This window comes from Dysidea avara, chromosome 14 (assembly GCF_963678975.1).
Source record: "Dysidea avara chromosome 14, odDysAvar1.4, whole genome shotgun sequence".
In the NCBI taxonomy this organism is placed as follows: domain Eukaryota; kingdom Metazoa; phylum Porifera; class Demospongiae; order Dictyoceratida; family Dysideidae; genus Dysidea; species Dysidea avara.
In genome coordinates this window covers 3609187-3629218 of record NC_089285.1, presented here as the reverse complement: position 1 = coordinate 3629218, position 20032 = coordinate 3609187, and the positions used below count along the sequence as shown (strand labels likewise).

Here is a 20032-nt window from a genome sequence, read left to right as displayed (position 1 = left end):
CCATACGCGTATGGGCATCCCGTACGCGTATAGGGCCCCGTACGCGTACGGAACGATATAATTTAATTCTGAGACGCTTAGCGTTGCTTGCATAAATTCAACTGGGTTTACAAATACGTAGCTTTTGCAGTTCAGTTTCATTAAATATACCTTTGTTTTGGCTGTACTACCTACTGGCATATACTATGTAGAAATTACATAGCTAGCACACTGCTGTCGCGCTTATTTGTAGCTAGCTAGCTAGCTATTTGTTTGCCTCATAGTACTTCGCGCACGTTTCTTCTCCATGCTATAAGCTGCTATGTGCTGCATGTATCATATATCTGGCCTTCACCATTCAAATCATGTGGAGCATGCATATGTTGATTAAATCGGATGAACTTCTTGAGTAGTCTAGCAACCTTTTGGGCTAGCTAGTCACGAGTCCCTTGAACAAATCAGGCATCATTCTGCCTGTCCAGTAAAATATTTACTTATTTATTTATTTGCAATGTACAAACTCAATTTGAGTATTAATTCTATAATCTATAATTACTAATTGTTCTTAATGGAGTAGCGATGGGCATGTCAGTCTGCCTGTCCAGTATAATAGATAAATAGCAAATTATTTATATAGCACACCATAAATATCTAGCTATTCTATTATGTGACTGGACATATACCAGTGGTCAAATGCATGCTGGGTAGAAATTAATGTGAATTATTGTGTAAGCAGAACTATGGTAAGTTAGTATAAATAGCTACATGCACTTCGTGCATATATAGCACAACATGCAGTACCGGGTAAATCATTAAAATCGATTGAAAGCTGCAATTCCATGAATTAATATAATTATTATTAGCTATAACAAGCCAGGTCATAAATTAATGCATATAAATTAGACATGGACTAAGACTACATACTTATAACATAATAGTGCTGTCAGACCTTCAGTGCAGCTGGTCACTGTAAAGCTTTACAAACAAAAGCAAACAGCACAGCTAACATAATACCCATGCACTAACACAGAGTTCAGTCCAAGAGATTCGTTTCAACTAGTTAACGCAAGCGTAAGTGAGACTGAAGTTTACACATCCACTTAACGGTATATAAAACTACTAAAAATCGACTGATTTTCTGACATAGGATCACATAATCATAATATCTACTCTGCACTAAGCAGTAGCAGTGCTAGCTCTACACCATGCATGTTCGCTGGGGGCCAAACACAATTTTATAAATTATAATATGCCATACATTAATATTTAACCATGATTACATAAAGTCAATTACATACGTTGCACCAGTAGAACAGCATGGTCCAATAAAGTTAACTATAGGTATATCCTCTGGATTCAACTTAATGCTAATGTGCCTGTTGACACAATTCAGGTGGTACCACGATTCACATGTTCCACAGCCAATCTACGTATATATTCAGCTGATAGTCAATGAAACAAAGAGCAAACAACACTTACCCAATCCTGTGCTTTAGTAGCAGTGAATGAGCAGGTCCTGCAATGCTCTTCTATGGGTTCTGCAAACAAATAGATTGCTAACAACACTCATAAGTACCTTACAACTGCTTGTTTACCTGAATTGTTAAGTATTTCTTTTGCCATCTCTATTCTTAAATCGTGAACTGTTCCAGCATGGATGTTCATTGGTAAATGTCTTAAATATTGTTCAGCAAACTATTTTAGAAATTCTTTATGTTGTGTTGCAGAATATACTTAAGGCCATACCTTCATAACATAAACTCCACAAGACGAATTGTCTTCCTGTATACTGTGTGGAGGGGTAACGACTTCCCATACATACTTCTTTGGCCAATATCCACCACAATATTGATAGGTGCTGTAAGCGCTGCAAGAGAATTATATGCAAATAGCCAGGGATTATATGCAAATAGCCAGGGAGTTCAAAGAATGTGTTCCTGTTGATATGCAAATTAATGTGTATACATACTTAACTAACTATGTGTGCAAAATATTAACTGTACTAACTTCCAGTTTTTTCTTATCCTTTGTATTAGTCTATGATCTCTTTCTTCATACTTCTTTGGGTCAATGTAGAGAACCTTTCCATTCTTTGGTTCGACGATCTAAAGAAATAGTAGCTATAAAGATATAAATGTACAAATATGTCTGACCACCAATATCCAGTGCATCTTCTGGTAGCAGTAAGGTCCAATGAGGGCATTGTAATGAGACAAATCAACCTGCAGAAATATATGTATACAGGTGTCTGTAAGTCCTCGTAAAGTACCAACTCATACATTGCTTAAAACTTTCATCTTAAGGATATACGTCCCATTACAAATGTCATTCACTGCAGACACGTCCATGATAAATATTTCTTCTTCCTGTGTTTGGAAGTGAGCATGCACATAATGCATACATTCATATGCACTAGACTTTTCTATGTATTATCTCTAACCTTTTTGTTGGCACGGATCATGTATAGTAGATAAGATGCTATCACCTATATACAACATATATACATATATGCTTGCTTGCATAAAGTTTACAAACACGTACTTCATCAGTAACCCATCCATTGGTGTCGATCAGTGACAGAATTCCCTCGTCGTAAACTTTGTAACTACCAAACTTCGCTTCAAAAAGCATCTGGGTTTTGTTTCTGATTCTCATTAATCGGCCTGCATGATAGCAATATTATGCAGACAGATGATATACCGGGCACAAAACCTTCGGTTTGATAATCATTTTCATCAACTTCTTCATCTGATGAATTAGGACAATACTGATGAACTACCCCTCCTGCAAAATAAAGATGAAAATGAATGAATGAAAAGTGTAGATAGAGAAAAGTAGTTACAGCCTACAAAATATCCTTACGGGATTTGTGCAAGTGGAAATAGTCAATAAGTATATTAGCCATTGTAGGCTCTTCTAGATTCAATAAGTCGGCTGTTTGTTTGTTTGTCTCTACATCATCCTTCAAATCATACATTTTGTTGGTAAACTTTTGCACAATTGTGATTGGAACTGGTTCCTTGTGAGCATAGCAAAGATCCTTCAAACATTTCTGGTCTTCATAGTTATCCACAACATAGCTGTGCAGAAATGCAGCTGGTAAGTTGGTTTTGAGACTGTTAGATATGTATTCATGGGCAGGCCCACATGGCTTAAACAAAAACGATGGATGGTTCTGTATAATAGTTTTCATCTTCTTGCTAAGTTTCACGATTTTGTCAAACTGAAAGCTGTTCCCTGGTGGAATATCTTCATTGCTGAAAATTTCATGACCCCCTAAAATGTATAATCCATGCAGATTAACACACACCTACATGATTGAATTTATTTCTTACCTCCAAGCTTAGGGCTGGTTTCTTCTACTGACATACTACTGGCTTCTTCTTCTTCTACTCCCTGGACCCCAGAACTACCTGTTGTACCAATTCATCTTATACCGATGATCTACCCGTGCATGTACATTTACTTAGACATATCCATGACAAATATGCTATGTATGGGGAGCATTAAAGATATTTTGTGTGCATGTCCATGCAGATGTTTCAATGCATCTCACTTCAACATAGTACATGCAGTGTACCCTCTACCATTTGGAACCAAGAGTTTGACCAATATGTGACCTGGGCTGACAAAATCAGTCTCTTATAGCCTGTCAAAATTTGACCTACTTTTAAATGCTTGAAGCTACATTACTTTGTCCATGATTATAGCTAGCATCCACATAAACGTTTAACCACTTATGTAAAAATTGCTTACAATTTTAATGAAGTTTACAGAATTATTCTAGGTCAAATACAGTGATGGAGATAGACAAGATTCAGTAAACATGTGTATTTTCGGGATATACACTGATTTTGTCAGACTGGGTCACATATTAATTTTTATGTGGACCAGAACTCATGGGGCTAATATTTTTTGTCCTTATTACAAAGTTATTTTTAGAGACAGGTTCTATTGTAACTATATGTAGCTGTAATATCATGTCTGGCATGATAGTTATTGTATGCATATGTGCTCACATCCATCCCGAGCATTGCTGTATGATGGCTCTAGGTCAACCTGTTCCCTCTTCACTGGAAAACTATCACTGCCAATTTGTTTTGTCTTCACTGAGGTGCTTCCTGTACGATTCTCATTAGCTTGTTCACCGGTCTCAGTGTTCAATGGGCAACTATCATCAATGCTAGAATCATCTGCTGTCAAAGTGGAATATAATTATATTATACTACACAAAAATAACTACTATTCATACCGATGACTGAATTCTTGCATCTTGTCCCTTTGTGGCAATATGTTGTGCATTTTACTTTGCTTTTGAAACATACACATTTGCCATTTACACAACCAGATTTGCAATTGCAGTGTGAAACATCAGTTTTCCTTCGATTGAATTTTTTTGCAGCCGATCGCAGTGCTATTGTGGGATCATCTTCCCACCCAGTGGTTTGTACTGTTGCATGAAAGCACTTCTGAAGCTGGTCAGTTCGACATCTTCCTTTCAAAAGTCCATACTCGGTTCTTATTTTGTAAGACCCATGTTGTTTTGCAACCACAACTCCTGGTATTCTTCTCAAATCACCTACACCTCTGTCATGTCGTGGAATCCTTACAGTCACACCATCCCCAATTTTAAATTTTACAGCCTTGATTCTTTTGCTATTATCATAAAGTTTCTTCATTTTAGCAGCTGAATTTGCAATGTTTTTCTTTGCAAACTGTCTAACTTCATGGTGCCTGTCTTCATTTTCTGCATTAATAACAAACAAAGCAGCTGCAATGGCAATTTTAAATCATTCCCCTTATACCTGCTGGAATGATAGGTGTCTGCTGTCTGAACTCTGTGTCACCAACACAGGTTCTGGCCTTGGCCACTTCAGGTTGCGTAGCCTTGGTCACCGGATCAGAGTAAGAATCTGTGTTACCTAGCTCTGTCAAATCATCAGTTTCTGTGGGAGGATCCATAATAATGGTCTCTTCTTCTGCCAAACACATTCCTTTCACGGGTTCAGAAGATGGGTCTAGACCAAACACCACTTGGTATGGTGATGTTTTAATGGTCGCATGTGGTTGCTTATTGATTGTAACTGGAAAAACAAAATTATATACAATAATTGGCATCAATAGCACCTGTTTTAAATAAAACTTACATTGAACTCTGGGAAGAAACTGAACCCATTCTGTTGTCTTCATGTCAGCCATGAGTGAAGTGAGCATGTGTTTCACCACTCCGTTAGCTTTTTCAATACACCCATTTGATTGGGGGTGCCTTGGTCTACCTCGAATTAAAATTGTCTCTTGACTCCACTCATGAACAATCGTCTCAAAAAGCTATAAAGGAATGCATAAAATACAGCATGCACCTAGACAGTTGTCTTTCCAACCTCATTGTTGAATTCTCGACCATGATCAGATTGGAGTATCTTAGGTACCCCAAGGTATGCGAAAACATATCGTTGCAAGCACAAAACAGTTTCTGCAGCACACTTCCTAGATTGTGCCCATAGAATGGAAAACTTGCTAAAGTGATCTTTGTAATGACCAATCCATCTGTTGTTGCTGTCTGGAATGCTTGACATGTCAATCAAATCAATCTACAATATGAAGTATATATATATAATACACTTATTATGTTATTCCTGCATAAATGGAATATAAAAGCAATATTATTTACCTGTCCACGAACATGGAATCTCTTTGAAATGATAGGTTTCAAAGGAGCTTTTGTTAATTGAGGCTTCTTACAAGAGCAAGTGAGGCACAGTCTGCAATATTCCTCTACACAAGTTCGTGTTATCCCTTCGTAGTTTGACGAAATCTTCAGGCGAAAGAATGAAAATTATTGTGTGGCAGTGCTTATACCGCTTACACATACAGTGAAAATGTGCATTTTTAATAATGCAATAATGACAATAGCAGCTAGGGAGTGTACATAGTTAATGCATTAATGCTAGCTGATTTATTAATAACACTCATATAATTATATTATACTATTATGCATACCACTGAATAAGTCTTCCTAACACCCGAGTGTGCCGTGCCTTTCTCATGAACAGACTGGATGATATCAAATATATCATCTGTTGTTACTACTCTTCTATAGCCTTCAAACAGAGAATTGGCCAGAACCTATATATATTAATGAGACATGCATACATGTGAAAATAACTATAGCTATATATCTCCAAATTTTATAGGCAGCTACATAAAAAGATTTAGCCACTCACACATTGAAAGGGTCTGATATATTTTGCGTTAAAAACTTATTTCTCCAATTGCAACAGGATATAATATCATAGTTAATGCCACCGACATGCGCGGTGTTGAAGGAGCGCGCGGCCGCGTTAAACTCACCATGCTCTTGCTCTTTGTAGGAACGATCACAGCATTATTTAATCCAATCTGCGGAAAATCTTTCAGTTCAAACTGCTTCTCCTTGACGTACTGCCTAAATCTTGGTTTAATTTCGTAATCGTCCTTGGAATCACCACCATCTTCCGAGCCATCTTCAGCTCCGTGACCAGAGTGGTCTAATGTACGAACGAAAGAGGAACATTGAACTACAGCCTATACTACACAGCCGCTTAGCTACCTTCAAGCAAGGTGGCCTTGATTAAATCGAATTTCTCACGGTTAAACAAAGAATTAGAACGTTTCGCGGCCTGGCTAGCTAGGAACTCGTTAAATTCTCTCCGAACCCTTTCCACGGAAATTTTATCATCCATCACGGCATTCAAGCGGGACTCGATACTCTCAGGTCATAAACTATACTGCTAGCAAACACTATAGGATTGCATGCATCAGCACTTGTGGCGGCAAATAAGCTCAGTAAAGCAAGCAGCAAAGAGATCAAAAGAGAGGTGTTAAAATTATAGAGAGAGCATGTATCAGGCACTGATACAGAAATATATATTATCAAGAGTTCATAATATTATGAAGGGAGGTGGCTGGTCCAAGTTCAAGCTGAGAGAATAGAAGTGTAGAATCTACATAAAATATATAATCAACCCAGACTGCTTTTAATTCTGTATATAATATAACCTGTAACTTTAGTTTTGTAATTTAATTTTTTTCCTTGCCATGCCCACTGCTGTCCACTGTTGGTCAGACATGTGGTCGCATGTTGTCCGAGGACACATTCTCTTGTACACAATATAATATAATTTGTTTGTAATCAGTCATTCGTGTTTTCTCAACAATTATTAATGATGGTTTCTTCTTCTATACATAATATATACATGGACAAAATGAAAGTGAGTTTTAGTAGGACTCGAGCATGATCAATGTATCAGATAATGAGGGTGGTGATAGCTACTGACCATATCCATGGCTGGTGTATGACTTACAGTCTAGATAAACACATGATGAGTCACAGTGTACTCTTAGTACACTGTAGGCTAGCATACTGCACAGCATGCCCTGCTAGGAATAAAAGGGCATTCTTCCCAATTTTTGAATATCTACCTTCCTGAGATTAAAACTATAGAAGAAAATCTTTTAAGTCTAGGATTTGTTTAACTATTCTTACTACCAACTGCCTATGCTATATAGACTCACTTCTCCTCTACATGCTGTCAATGGTATGAAACTAGTATGTAAATGCATAGCCACAGTATTTTATTATTTTTTGGCAGGAAGTAAAGGCATGCCTATGCAATCCACAGGCCAAGCAAGGTGGGTGCCTAGCCACCCCCCTCCCCCCCCATCCACTCCCTGGATCAGCCCCGGCCCTATGCATGTGTGGCAAAGGCCACATGGGTGAGTGGTTGCTAGGAGCATGTTCGATTGTTGACTGGATAGCCACTTCACTTCCTGCTTGGATGGCTCCTTGAGGTATTGTTGCTCAGCAGTTGCTATCGGTGATGCTACATATTACTTAATTGCCCCATGCAATGAAGTAATTTTCTCTAGTTATAATGTTGTTTATGACCCACACTGTTAAAAAGGATGTTCCCAGTACACCTTTCGGGGTGTCCCCCACATGTTCCAGAATAGCTAGCTATATACATTAGCTATACACTCCTGCATTTGTTGCACCTTTGCAATTTTAACTCTTCTAAGTGCTGATAGTTCAAATCAGGATTCAGGATACCAGCTGCTTTATCTATAAGTTAGTTTTGCATTAAGAATAAATATTATATTAAACTTGATATCATGCTATAGCTAGCTTTACTGTTTTATTCACATACAATAGACTGTGTACTACACCTTCATGCAAGTTCCAGTAAAACTATAAAAGTCATTTTTCTCTCCACGCCATGTCAACCCATTGAAGCTGTCGATAGCGAATTAAGCGCCTCTAAAATCATTTATCGTCTAGCCAATTCATTCAGTTACAGCATAGATAATATACCCCCCTGGATATGAAACTAATAAGCGCCACCTGTCCCACCCTAGTTTCGCGCCCCTTCGTAAAATGGCAGCTGACGTCCCAGTGCATAATGTCAATTGGTACGCACAAACACGCTGCAGCAAAGATTTGGGTTTCATAACACACTTCATAATGTAAGGATTAAATGATAAAAAATTCAAAGCTCAGGGTTGAATACACACTGAAAAAACGCGTACATAAACATCATTGTGTCGAACTTTAAAAAACCGGCTTTAAACGTTCAAACCTACTTCGTGACACGCAACTCCATACAGAAACACCATTTTACATGGCAGTAGTGCGGTACTATGAATGGTTAGGCTGAAAACGCGTACACAATTATATAGACCAAGAAGTAAACTCAGTAACCAATCTGTCAACCGAAGGTTCCGGTAGCGCATAATTCACTGAATGGCTTCTACTAATGAACCGCAACACTTAAAAGAATTCACCACTGTAAACTAGCTCCTACTACCTGTCGCATTTTTAGACACGCGAAACTAGGGTGGAACCACAAACATTCTATTGTACCCATGCGCGCACGTGATTAGTTTCATATCCAGGGGGAGTGTATTATCTATGGTTACAGCTAGATAACAGTGATTTTGTAGTGCAACAAAGCTATGTGGACAAGATCTAGGCGTGCATAGTAAGATGGAACCTATTTCAAAACATCGTCCCATACGCGTATGGGCATCCCATACGCGTACAGGCACCCCGTACGAGTATACGCGTATGGACAAAATACGCATGAGGGACACAACAGTTCCACTACACGTGTGCAGGATTTCGCAGAAAACCGTCCAAGAAATCGACGTTTGAGTGTCGGATCTGCAAGCTACAGGGACAAAAGAAACAATTATAATCCATTTATAACATCAATATACAGTTTTTATACGTTACATTACTTTATAACGATGAATCGATGATTTCCAATGTGTTATATGCAGTGTCCGGAATTAAGCGCATGCTTGTTTATTGCACGCCTCTAAAGTTTGAGGCGCTGCTCCTCTTGTGATCGACCGATTAACTTGAAAATTCTGGTGGGGCACTACGAAGGGTTGGAGTGTAACATCATATGGTTAGTTGCTTAGAAAAAGCTACTGTGCTTATAGTAGACGGTGAAGTTTGAAAGAGTGTCCGGAATTACCCGCATTTACCTTAAGGTCGCACCATAATGCGACCAAAGATGGAAAGTACGTCACTGCGCACTATCCTAGGTCGCATCCGGAGATCACGTGAGACTTTCTTATGACCTCCATCGGCGCGAGCCCTATAGCCTGATAGGCTATTACAGTTACAACCGTTTCTTGGCTGCTTTTATATTGAAGCTCGGTGGTATCGATTATGGCTGTTAGTTACAACGTTTTGCTAACGTTGCTACTGCAATTAGTGAGGTGCATATATGTGCGGGGGAGTCACACGGGTGGCGGGAATTTCTGTTGGTCGAACCATAGATAATAGAGTAAAGGGATAGGAAACGCAATAACGTGACGTCACAAAATACGTACATTTCTATTGGAATTCCGTGTAGTACGTCACGAACATACTCGTTACGCTTGCTGCGCTTGTATCAAAGAGAAACAAATTGTTGTAACGACAGAATTTTGTAACCAACGACTGTGAAACTTCGCTACAGTGAACTCAAGTAAGTAATCGAGGGAATTAGGATGGTACCAACCCTCAAGGAAGTTATACGCAAAAGTAAAGGAGATTGAAAGTGAAAAAAAACGGCCCAAAAATTACTTTAAACCACTTTACTTTCTTCGTAAATAGATTCTATCCTTTTAACTGTGATAAACCTATTCCTTACCATTTAACAGAGGGAACCAGAGGAAATATCGGAGCAAAACAGGAACTGTTGCTTGAAGAAACGACTAAGTATCTTCCATTTTTAACCAAAAGTTTTAACCACCTTGCAGTACAACGCAACGGTAAAAGACTGTGTTGGTGACACGCCTAGCTTACCACAAGATTCGAAAGTGGAACCGGCTATAAAAGAAGCGGTATGGAAGAGGCATGAAGGTACGATGAGCGAAAGTGTGACAGCGTGTAACAATCACGGTTAATGCGATACGCTTTGTTACAAAATCTACGGTCTGAATTCTCTCGCCAAAATCTCTCACATAGGCCTAAATACTTACTGTAGTCTGTTGGATTACTATTTACGCTGCTTAGAACACTAATTCTCACAAAACTGTCTTGTCCTTTCAAGTCACGCGTAACGGAAATCAAACCGGAAATCGCTTGCGTTTCCTATCCCTTTACTCTATTATCTATGGTCGAACGTACTCACCATGGATTTTGAAGCGGAACTTGCTGAGAAAGAAGATGAAAGCATGGATGATAGTAAGACTTATATAGGATGAAATGAATGCTGCTTTGCGTTGTGCTTGTGCCTTCATTTCCGGGGTACGTAACCATAGTTACGGGATAGTAGTACTGTGGCGTGTCAGAGGAGGTAGTCCCCACATAAAGCAAGGCTAGGTAGTTACACCAGCTTACTGTTACCATGAATTTGTAACTCAGTTTTTAATAGACATAGGCTGTTTTACATAAACTTTTAGGGAGTGAAACTTTTAAAAAGGGATCTTATAATGGATTACTGTACTAACATACATGCATGCAATAATTGAGTGGTGTTATTAATGCCAGGTGATGATTCTATGACTGTGTGCATCCTTGGGAGATGCAGTAGATGTGTGAGGAACAAGAGGACTGTGACCTACTGTCGTGTAGTAAAATCCCACACTGAGAGGAAAGCTTCTTGCTGCTTAAGCTGTTTTAATGCCAACTACAGCTTATCTAAGCGCAGAGTGGAGCTGCAACATTTGGAGCCAAATGGGAGCAAAATGGTTTTAGTTGGAATTTGTGATTCTGAACATATGATATCGTGTACTTCATTGGAGCTTCCCAAGTCCTGTCTGCAACTGGAGAGCTTGCATATCATACTTCCTATTGATATGCCCACTCAGATGAATGTTTTAAGAAGTGAGAATGTTACCTCTGTTACAGGATTTTTGATGGAATACACAGATTCCAAATGGGAAGAATGGCTTGACAGATTTTGCCAGCAGTCCAGTACACGATTTTCTGTTCACACTGGGAAACAGATTAACGCTAAACAGCAACATGGGATGATACGAGTTCAAGGAGATTGTTACAACTTTAAAATTGAATGGTCCCAGATGTACAACTGTATTAGAGCAGGGAATGGACGATGTAAACCAGAAGTGGATGATCCATTGAAGAGACGAAGCGCACCTGGTAGCAGGTGCTGTGAATGCCCTGCAGCTATTTATTGTCGCCTTTTAACTCTGAGCACTCAGCAACAGATCTTAGAAGTACAGCTACCGATGCGGAATGCCCACAAAAATCATGATCCACTGTCAATTACAGATCAGCTTTGTAACAAGCCTGTTGAAGATATAGAGAAGAAAATCGAAGAACTTGTAAGGGACACAAGGTTGAACTTAGTGAGTTTAAAACTTGTTGTGCATGACTGGGTAACAAAAATACTCATTCCAAAACAACTGCAAGATGGAATTTTAAATGAGTTGCCTAACCCTTACAATCGTGCTTACTTTCCTACAAAGAAAGATCTACGCAATGTAGCTCACCGTGCTATTGTCAAAAGAAGGAATTCTTTGTTTAACCAAGATTCATTAAATAAAATCTTAAAAGAGCAAGCTAAATGCAGTGGGTTGCATTATTCTCTTCAGCAGTACAGCCAGTCAGGTCTAAAGACAAACACATCTAATGATTGGTTAGGAAAATATAATATGTATTTGTGGTTGTTGCGTAGTATATATCTCTATGTATGTTTGTTTGTTGTACTTTATGTTGCTGTGTGTTGTGTGTGTGTGTGTGCCCGCCCCTATGGCAGGGAAGTGTGGCTTTGTCCAACTGTTTTGTGGTCATAAACAATCAATCATTTATTTGTGTTGTACTTCCCCTTCTAGCAGTTTGAAACAAAAAGGAAAGGGGCTCATGGGTCAAATTGATGAAGCAGTTGGTACATTGGAAGGTGACTCTCTGTTGGAATCATCTTCACCTGAAGTCAGTTCCCAACCATTTCTTTTGGTATTTCAAACACCTCAGCAGCAAAAATGGCTCATAATGTATGGTAATGTGGTCACGTGTATGGATGCCATTTACAAAACCAATAGATATGCATTTCCATGCTTTTTCTTAGTTGTGAAGACCTCTATTGGTGTGGGAATAGTGGTTGGGACAATAATACCCCAGTTTGAAACTGCAGACTTGATATCTGAGGGCATTAAAATTCTCAAGTTTTGGAATCCACAGTGGATGCCACAGTATTTTATGACAGATAAGAGTGCTGCAGAGCTTGAAGCAATTAGAATTGTTTTTCCATCGTGCATGCGGTTTGTATGTGACTTCCACAGAAGTCAAGCATTTGATAGGTGGGTGAACAAGTCATGTCATGAAGTTCCCAACCAGTCAAAGAAGACTGTGATAAACTGTTTCAAGAAGCTAGCATATACATCAACAGGTAAGTGATTCTGCATGAATGATAGGGATGTTTGCCATGTGTTTCATCAATTTCAGATAAAAAGTTTGAAGAAATTTTGCTTGACATGCAGTCTCAACCTTGGTACACTGGTAACAAACTGTTACAAGATTACCTTAGAGAAGAGTGGCTTTCATCAAAACCAGTATGTTGACTTGACACATGCTTTATGTGAACTTGTGTTAATAATTTATTGTCTTCTATTGTGTAGCTTTGGTCACATGTGTATCGCCAAAGCTTCCATGCTGAAATTGATACAGATAATCTGACAGAAGCTTTTAACCACACACTTAGGTCTCGATACTTGCAACTTCGTCAAGATACTAGTGTGACAGACCTGTGTGAAGTATTGCTAAACATTGTGTTTCCAGAGCAACAAAAAGAGTATACAATTGCAGTTGCTCAACAAACTGAGGGATATCGTAGACCATGGTATGAGATCCCAGGTTACCTGATTGACCGTCCACGGAATTTGCAATCTGCTTGCTTGGCAAATATATCTAAAGCAAAGCAGTTTGCTTCTTCTGATATTACTACAGATGGAAATGGAGTGTTTACCTTGAAAAGCACTGATAAGTCTTATCTGGTAGACATTCCCGGTGGCTGTTGCGAATGTCCATACTTTATTAAAACAAAGATACCATGCAAGTATATGTTTGCTATATTTGCTTTGTTCTGTGACCAATGGTCTTGGTATGATCTTCCATGCCAGTTGACTGACAGTACTTAGAAACTTCACTTTTGGAGCAAAATTTAGTAGATACTGTCACTCCCATTGTGCAGGTACAAGAAATATTTACTAGAAATGATGATGGTAATACTGGAGATCAACAAAGTAATCTTGAGACTGATACCTTTGAACTTGAGACTGATACCTTAGATGGTGACCGTGGTGTTGTTTTGGATGATTGTCTGGAGTTTGAGAAGAGAATGAAAATTGGTGAAAAATCTGACAGCAGTACTACTGCAACAGCTCAACATATTCCAACAGCACAAACATCAGCTCACAGATTGCGTATCCCTTCAGAAGAATGCTCACACCATATTAACCAAATGTAAAGATGTGTGCTATCTGACTGATGATTATTCAGTTCTGGAAAGTGTCATTCAAAGTGCTGAAAATATTTATCGTGAGCTAGTTGAATCTGCTGATTCATCAAATGTCTCTAATAGTTTGCCAATTTTTCCTGTGTTGTCACAGACTTCTGCTAGTAACTCAAAGAAACGAACAAAATTACTGTGTCGTCAAACCAAGCCAGTGAAGCAACGTGTTTTTTCAAAGAAGGAGGTAAAAGAGCCATCTAACCCTTTAAGCAAGGATCAAAGTTTTAATGGAAATATTCTACCACCTGTTTCAACTGCTGACACAAAGGCAAACACTGATATCAATGCTCAGATGGATTGCACAGAAGGTAGTGATCAGATGGATATTAATCCCAGAAGTACATCTTCAGACATTGACACGGGTGGAACATGTGTGGGGATGAAGAGTGCATTACCATTACAAAGCATAGGTAACAAACCCCAATCAATGAAGAAAGATCCCCTTGAGGCCGCCAAAAGACATCCATTGGGTCGCCCAAGACTTAAGAGGCCAAGAAGAGAAAAGTGGAACTTTCCTATGCGAGTTAGTGAAGAAACTAGTGAGGCGCTTCTAAGTATCAGAAAGCATCAGCTTGATATCAAGGCTAGTTTAATGGAGACCTCCACTCAAGATAAAGAGATCTTGACGAAGAGGGTATGGTGAACTGTATACATGTCTATATTAGTGTTATCAAGGACATGGCTGTGTGTTCATGGAACCTTTATTTTATTATAGGATTGTAAAGAGAACTGTACAGGGGACACTTATACAAAACAATATTCTGGTCAGGTATTATATTCAGTAGTTAGTTACCTTGCCTGGTGTCACTGTTTTGTGCTCTGTTTTAGGGGAATAGTGTGAACAAAGAAACAAAAGACACTAACAGAAAAGGTCTGTTACTTTGTTAGTAGCTGCCTAGTATGTAACAGGGCCTGCAAAATTAGGGCATGTTGGCACAAACTACACCTCATCACGCAACAGGTCATATCTCAAAAACACGATAGAATATTTACATTCTGTAACTTGATCTATAAAGCCAAATGTTTAATAAATGCTGGCCACAGCATAATGGGATATAAAGTTATGAGGTGTAAAAGGAGTTTGAAAAAGTAGGGAAATTTTATGTACCCACATGTCCTATTTTCACTCCTGGTCACATAATATACTGTTTACATACTCAAAAGAAATAGTGACAAATGCTCATAAACTTAATTGGCACACCTATAGGTGTCAATTCCAGAAAGTGCAAGTGTTCTGGCTGCTCCTTGCTTGACTGTGGCCTGTGCACATTTTGTAAGGACATGATTAAGTTTGGTGGCCCAGGAAAGAAAAAGTAGAGATGTAGCAAAAGGAAATGTGTGATGAAAGATGATAGAAGTACACTATATAGTAAGGTACAGTTAACTACATTGCATAATGTAGGTCTTATGTTTATTCTGTATACAGCCAACCACACCTAGTGTTAGCAACAGCTCTCCTTTGAACTTTCTTGAAAAGTCTGGACGTACCATCAAACAGATTGTACCAGATGGCAACTGCTTTTTCACAGCAGTATCATTTCACATTCTTGGAGATGAAGACAAGCACTGCTCAGTCCGAGCAGAAGTACTGAAATTTGAACAAAGAAATGAACATATGTTAGCAAAATTTCTTATGCTACCAACCGACAAGCCATCATTTCAAGAACACATTAGGTTTCTGCAACGTCCTGATACTTGGGCAACACAAGTGGAAGTTATAGCTGTTGCTACTATGTTTAGCGTTGCAGTATTTTACTGTAGAAAGCAAGATAGCTTGTACCACTGGGAGGTAATAAACCCCCTTACATGTCCATCTGTAAGTGATGTCCAAGGTGTGATGGCTTTCCTGGAGCTGCAATACCACACCACTTTGAGCTATACTGGGATGGATCTCACTATGACTGTGTGGTATTACAAAGCACTGGAATGTGTAGTAATTCAACCCCTGTATTAAGTGGGATTGTAAGTTATGTAGACATTACTTAGTTTATCATTATATATATAATAAATATTCAACAAAAGTTGTCAATAAAATTAACTTTACATATTTACATAATTATAATGCAGTGCTATACTAATTAGCTGCATGGCTATATGCATGAGAGAGACTATGTAAGTTGACACTGGGATTGTGATGAAAACTGGGTTATAGAATGGCCTGCCTGCCAATGACTTAGCTAGCTACAGAGTCACTTATTCATGGACGGAAGGCTATATGAATTACCAGTAGCAATAAGTACACAAAATATAAGTACAACTTTAATCTGTACCTAGCATGTATATTTTTAAAACCTTGGCTTCGTCTAGGTTTCTAAATCCACAAATTAAAGATCCTTGTGCTAGTCTCTAACCTACACATAATCTTTGACACATGCATGGGTAGTGGACACACTATAAAACCCCCTTGTAAAGAGGCCAATATTTTAGTCTTTTAAAACTGATTGTGCTTTGTGGCACATACCGGAGGAGGTTGGTAATGCATCATCCCTAGACATGTGGTTATGCAAACCAAGTATTGTGTCAGGTGTCAAAGTTTGCTTAGTAGTTAGGAAAGCAGCACATTGTACTGTTATGAGCCCTGGGACACACTGGCATGGCTGTCCTTTTGAATACTAAGATGTAACAATGTTGAACTACATGGTTGGTTGAAATCAGGTGATCAACCTAGATATAGAATTATATATTAATAGGGCAATTGGAAACTGTGGAAAATGAAAGGGGTTGAAGCATTTTATATGATTCGCTAGAGTAAAACCTTTCTTAGTGGCCATACTGCCCTTTTACAAGGACCATGTGCAAATGTTATAATGAACCTATGTAGTAGCCAGGTCCCAAACATATGCAGCTAAGACATACTTCATGACCTCACAACCACGTGCCATATTATAGGGGCCAGGTCCCAAATATATTAGGTGTATTTCATGACTTATTAACAAGACCAATGAATTATAGTAATGAAATCAAATATGTAGGCTCCGGAAATTTATAGTATATTCTTTATTACCCTCATAATACAATCAATGTTGTCATATTTCATAATACTATTGTCCATTCTTACTCAAGTCATGAGAACCATCCATACCATACATCAGTTCTTTAGTACCACACGATTGCAGTGGTAATATGGAGTGGCCATTAATCTCTACTAAATCCAATTGCCTCGATTGAGTGGTGTCATATTTCCCTAAGGCTTGTCCAGTGTTGTATTTACAAGGGTGACAGACACTCCCTTAGGCCTGTCCGGTGTTTTCTAGCAAGCAGAGGGACAGGCAAAGTTGTGGGGTTGGGGGAGAAAAGGTATTCTCTTGTTAGTTCATTTTTGAAGCACCGATCAGTAGTTTCTTACAGTTGATTTTTACTATTTTGTCCTCCACAAAAGGTCAACTTTGTCAGTTTGCAATGTAATATGCATATTTATTGAGCAATGGCTGACATAACCTTACCAATAGAAGTACCACAAGGCAAGAAATGTTTGTGGCATTAAATTTTCATGGATTAAAATAGGGGGTGAAACTAATTTTTTTTGCGATACAAATCAATCTCTTGATTGCACCACATGATTTGTTATAGGAGAGGGCACTTGAAGCAGCAACTGCAATCAATAAAACACTACAAAGATTCCACTGTGGCCTGTTAAAGCCCCTCAGATCATATCCAACAATTAAGCGACTTTTAATAAAAAAAATTTTATTGGCAAGATACTCGCGTCTACACTGGAAGCAGGTTTTCAAGGCTCTGTTATGGAGCGTCAGATAACTTTTAAACCCTTTCCAGGTTCTAGCAGGAATGGCCAGCATGACATCTACTTTCACGTAAAATGTAACAGCTTAATACGGCCTTCTTCATGGTACAAAGTAGGGGGTTTAACATTACACATAGAACCATTGGCCATGAAAATATTGGCTCACCTCAACAATCCAGGCGCAAACTTTTTAACGATTCCAGGTTATACCAGGCTAGATCTATCCTTTCTTGAATACTTCAGCTAGCTATACCGTTCGTGACGAACGTTTTACACGGTACAAATAATTTTATAAAAATCACTATCTCAATCCAATAGTCGCATACCCTGGCTGAGCACTGATTATTAATGACGCGCGCGCTATATTGCGTGGGCGAGTTGCAATGGAGAAGTATTACGTTCTTGAATGTTTAATTCATCAACTTTTCAATGGTCAATAGTCCTTGTACATCATGCTAATAACTTTTTTAGATCACGTGATACATCTTTGTATTTTGTACATGTAATCAAATAAATATTTTGAAAAATGGTCATTATAAAAATTTCAAGTTACTTGTTTGCAGTTCTCCAACGTATAAACCTGTGGAAAAAACAGTCACATTTAAATTGGTGAATTTAAAAAATCTTTATCACGCACACACTACACACACACACTACACACACTACACACACACTACACACACACACTACACACACACACACACACACACACACACACACACACACACACACACACACACACTACACACTACACACTTCACTACATATTCACATAAAAATAAAACACTACAAGGTATGGTAATGGTTGTTTACATTGGTTAATTTTGTGGTGTGCCACATATAGCAACAAGGGAAATGTGTATCTGTGATCAAGAATTTAATTTAGTTTGTAATATCAATCTTTGTCAACTAGAGATGAACTGGCTATTGGTAAAAAGCGAGGGGTAGCCAATGCCTTGGGAATCTTGTATGCTATGTGAGAAATCCAATCAGAAATACACAAATATTAGAAACCAAATCCTAAATCCTAAATCATGTAAAAATAAAGGAGAAAGTGAGTTTAACAAAGTAGACAATGATCGATCATGAATAACTAGAACAAGATGTAGATCAACAACTGTACAGGTAGTTACTAGTTAGCAATATCACTAAATGCTTTTAAAAATACATAAAGATTGGGAGTCTCGTATACGCCAGTTGGGTGCTTTGCTTGGGCATTGACAACCCCATTTCTGTGTTTTGCGTGGGCGTTGGCTACCCCTCGGGAAAAATAAAATAATGAAAGACTATACAGAAGCTGATCTGTACAGAAGATGAGCCCTGCACAGCTACGTGGGCTTCTTTTTACAAAGCATACGCTCACCTTATTTGCACATTGCCCAATCATCATCATGGACGCTTCCACCTCCCACCGTGCACTAAAGTAATAGAAACAAACATCATTAAATAATATAAGCATTAATATTATTATAGCATAACACAGCAGCACAATATTACAGCATGATAAACAAACCAAAGTATTTATACAGAAAACTATGTCATAGACATTTAATCGTCTTTGAGCAAGGCCATTTTAACGAAGGCGCAAATTGGGCGTGGGCGGGCAATTCATTACATTCTTTTCGCCGTTTATAACTATCACTGGCAAACTAATGCATATACTATATCAAAGAACGTATATATTTAAACAGTTGTATGATACTTATAGACTGTTTTTTCACTGTCAACCACTTCTTGCGCGTGGGCGGCTCACCACCCCTCCCCTCCGCACCCTCCCACCCACCCACCCACCCCCTATATGATATACGTGCTATACAGCTGAGCATATAAAAGTTGCTAAAATTAACAGGTTTTTGTAGAATCAGTTTTATTTTTAAAATTCTAATTGAACAAACAGTACATTTTCATACTGTAGCTGAATGACATTTAAATACATTGAATTGTCTGATATGTCTGTTCAGTGTTTTATCGTAATGTAAAAGTTTTATTTATTTATTAAAGTTTTACAGCATACAAGCTGAAGGTCTACAGTTCTGTAGCCTGAAAAACACTCATGCAACTACACACATGGTGTCTGTAAGTTGGGAGTGAGTGGGTAGGGGTGAAATTCCACAAATTTTCCGTTTTCCCCATCAACCATCAAAGTATGGAACCAACTCCCTGCTGATGTAATTAATTCCTCTACCCCTAATGAATTTTGTAATAACTTAAGTAACTTTTATGATCACACCTGTGCGTTATAATCTTTTGATTAGCTACTGCACAGTAATAAATATAATATATAGCTATATAATAATAATCAGTT

At 38.4% G+C, this 20032-nt stretch overlaps 2 protein-coding genes across 6 annotated transcripts; one reads left to right on the top strand and one right to left on the bottom strand.

Moving 5' to 3' along the window:
- Positions 1-1255: 1255 nt before the first annotated feature.
- LOC136243960 (uncharacterized) lies at positions 1256-19466 on the bottom strand. The gene is made up of 22 exons (XM_066035499.1): positions 19241-19466; positions 19091-19145; positions 17894-18307; positions 5980-6105; positions 5651-5794; positions 5361-5570; positions 5127-5307; positions 4785-5063; positions 4232-4726; positions 3999-4175; positions 3315-3392; positions 2842-3255; positions 2692-2763; positions 2521-2642; positions 2420-2464; positions 2259-2345; positions 2133-2201; positions 1987-2084; positions 1726-1846; positions 1575-1674; positions 1459-1517; positions 1256-1405 (listed from the first exon to the last, which is right to left on the bottom strand). The coding sequence occupies exons 6-22, from the start codon at positions 5553-5555 to the stop codon at positions 1256-1258; spliced, it is 2742 nt and encodes a 913-aa protein (XP_065891571.1). The 5' UTR covers positions 5556-5570; positions 5651-5794; positions 5980-6105; positions 17894-18307; positions 19091-19145; positions 19241-19466.
- LOC136244188 (uncharacterized) lies at positions 9803-16050 on the top strand. Of its 5 annotated transcripts, XM_066035728.1 has the most exons (10): positions 9803-9995; positions 10171-10696; positions 11003-12113; positions 12310-12863; positions 12920-13026; positions 13093-14619; positions 14701-14754; positions 14814-14856; positions 15193-15359; positions 15412-16050. In XM_066035728.1, exons 2-6 carry the CDS (start codon positions 10645-10647, stop codon positions 13609-13611), a joined length of 2343 nt encoding a protein of 780 aa, XP_065891800.1. In that variant the 5' UTR covers positions 9803-9995; positions 10171-10644; the 3' UTR covers positions 13612-14619; positions 14701-14754; positions 14814-14856; positions 15193-15359; positions 15412-16050. The 5 variants fall into 5 exon arrangements, with proteins under 5 accessions (XP_065891800.1, XP_065891803.1, XP_065891802.1 ...); XM_066035731.1 differs by lacking the exon at positions 10171-10696; XM_066035730.1 differs by having other exon boundaries at positions 9803-10696; positions 12313-12863.
- Positions 19467-20032: the final 566 nt, after the last annotated feature.

Coding starts and splice junctions, on each gene's coding strand:
- LOC136243960 (XM_066035499.1), bottom strand. CDS start 5,555: ATGTCAAGCATTCCAGACAGCAACAACAGATGGATTGGTCATTACAAA. Junction 3,256..3,314: donor AACCAGCCCTAAGCTTGGAG/GTAAGAAATAAA, acceptor TATACATTTTAG/GGGGTCATGAAATTTTCAGC. Junction 2,465..2,520: donor ATGGATGGGTTACTGATGAA/GTACGTGTTTGT, acceptor TGTTGTATATAG/GTGATAGCATCTTATCTACT.
- LOC136244188 (XM_066035728.1), top strand. CDS start 10,645: ATGGATTTTGAAGCGGAACTTGCTGAGAAAGAAGATGAAAGCATGGAT. Junction 10,697..11,002: donor AGATGAAAGCATGGATGATA/GTAAGACTTATA, acceptor TATTAATGCCAG/GTGATGATTCTATGACTGTG. Junction 12,114..12,309: donor ACAAACACATCTAATGATTG/GTTAGGAAAATA, acceptor TTCCCCTTCTAG/CAGTTTGAAACAAAAAGGAA.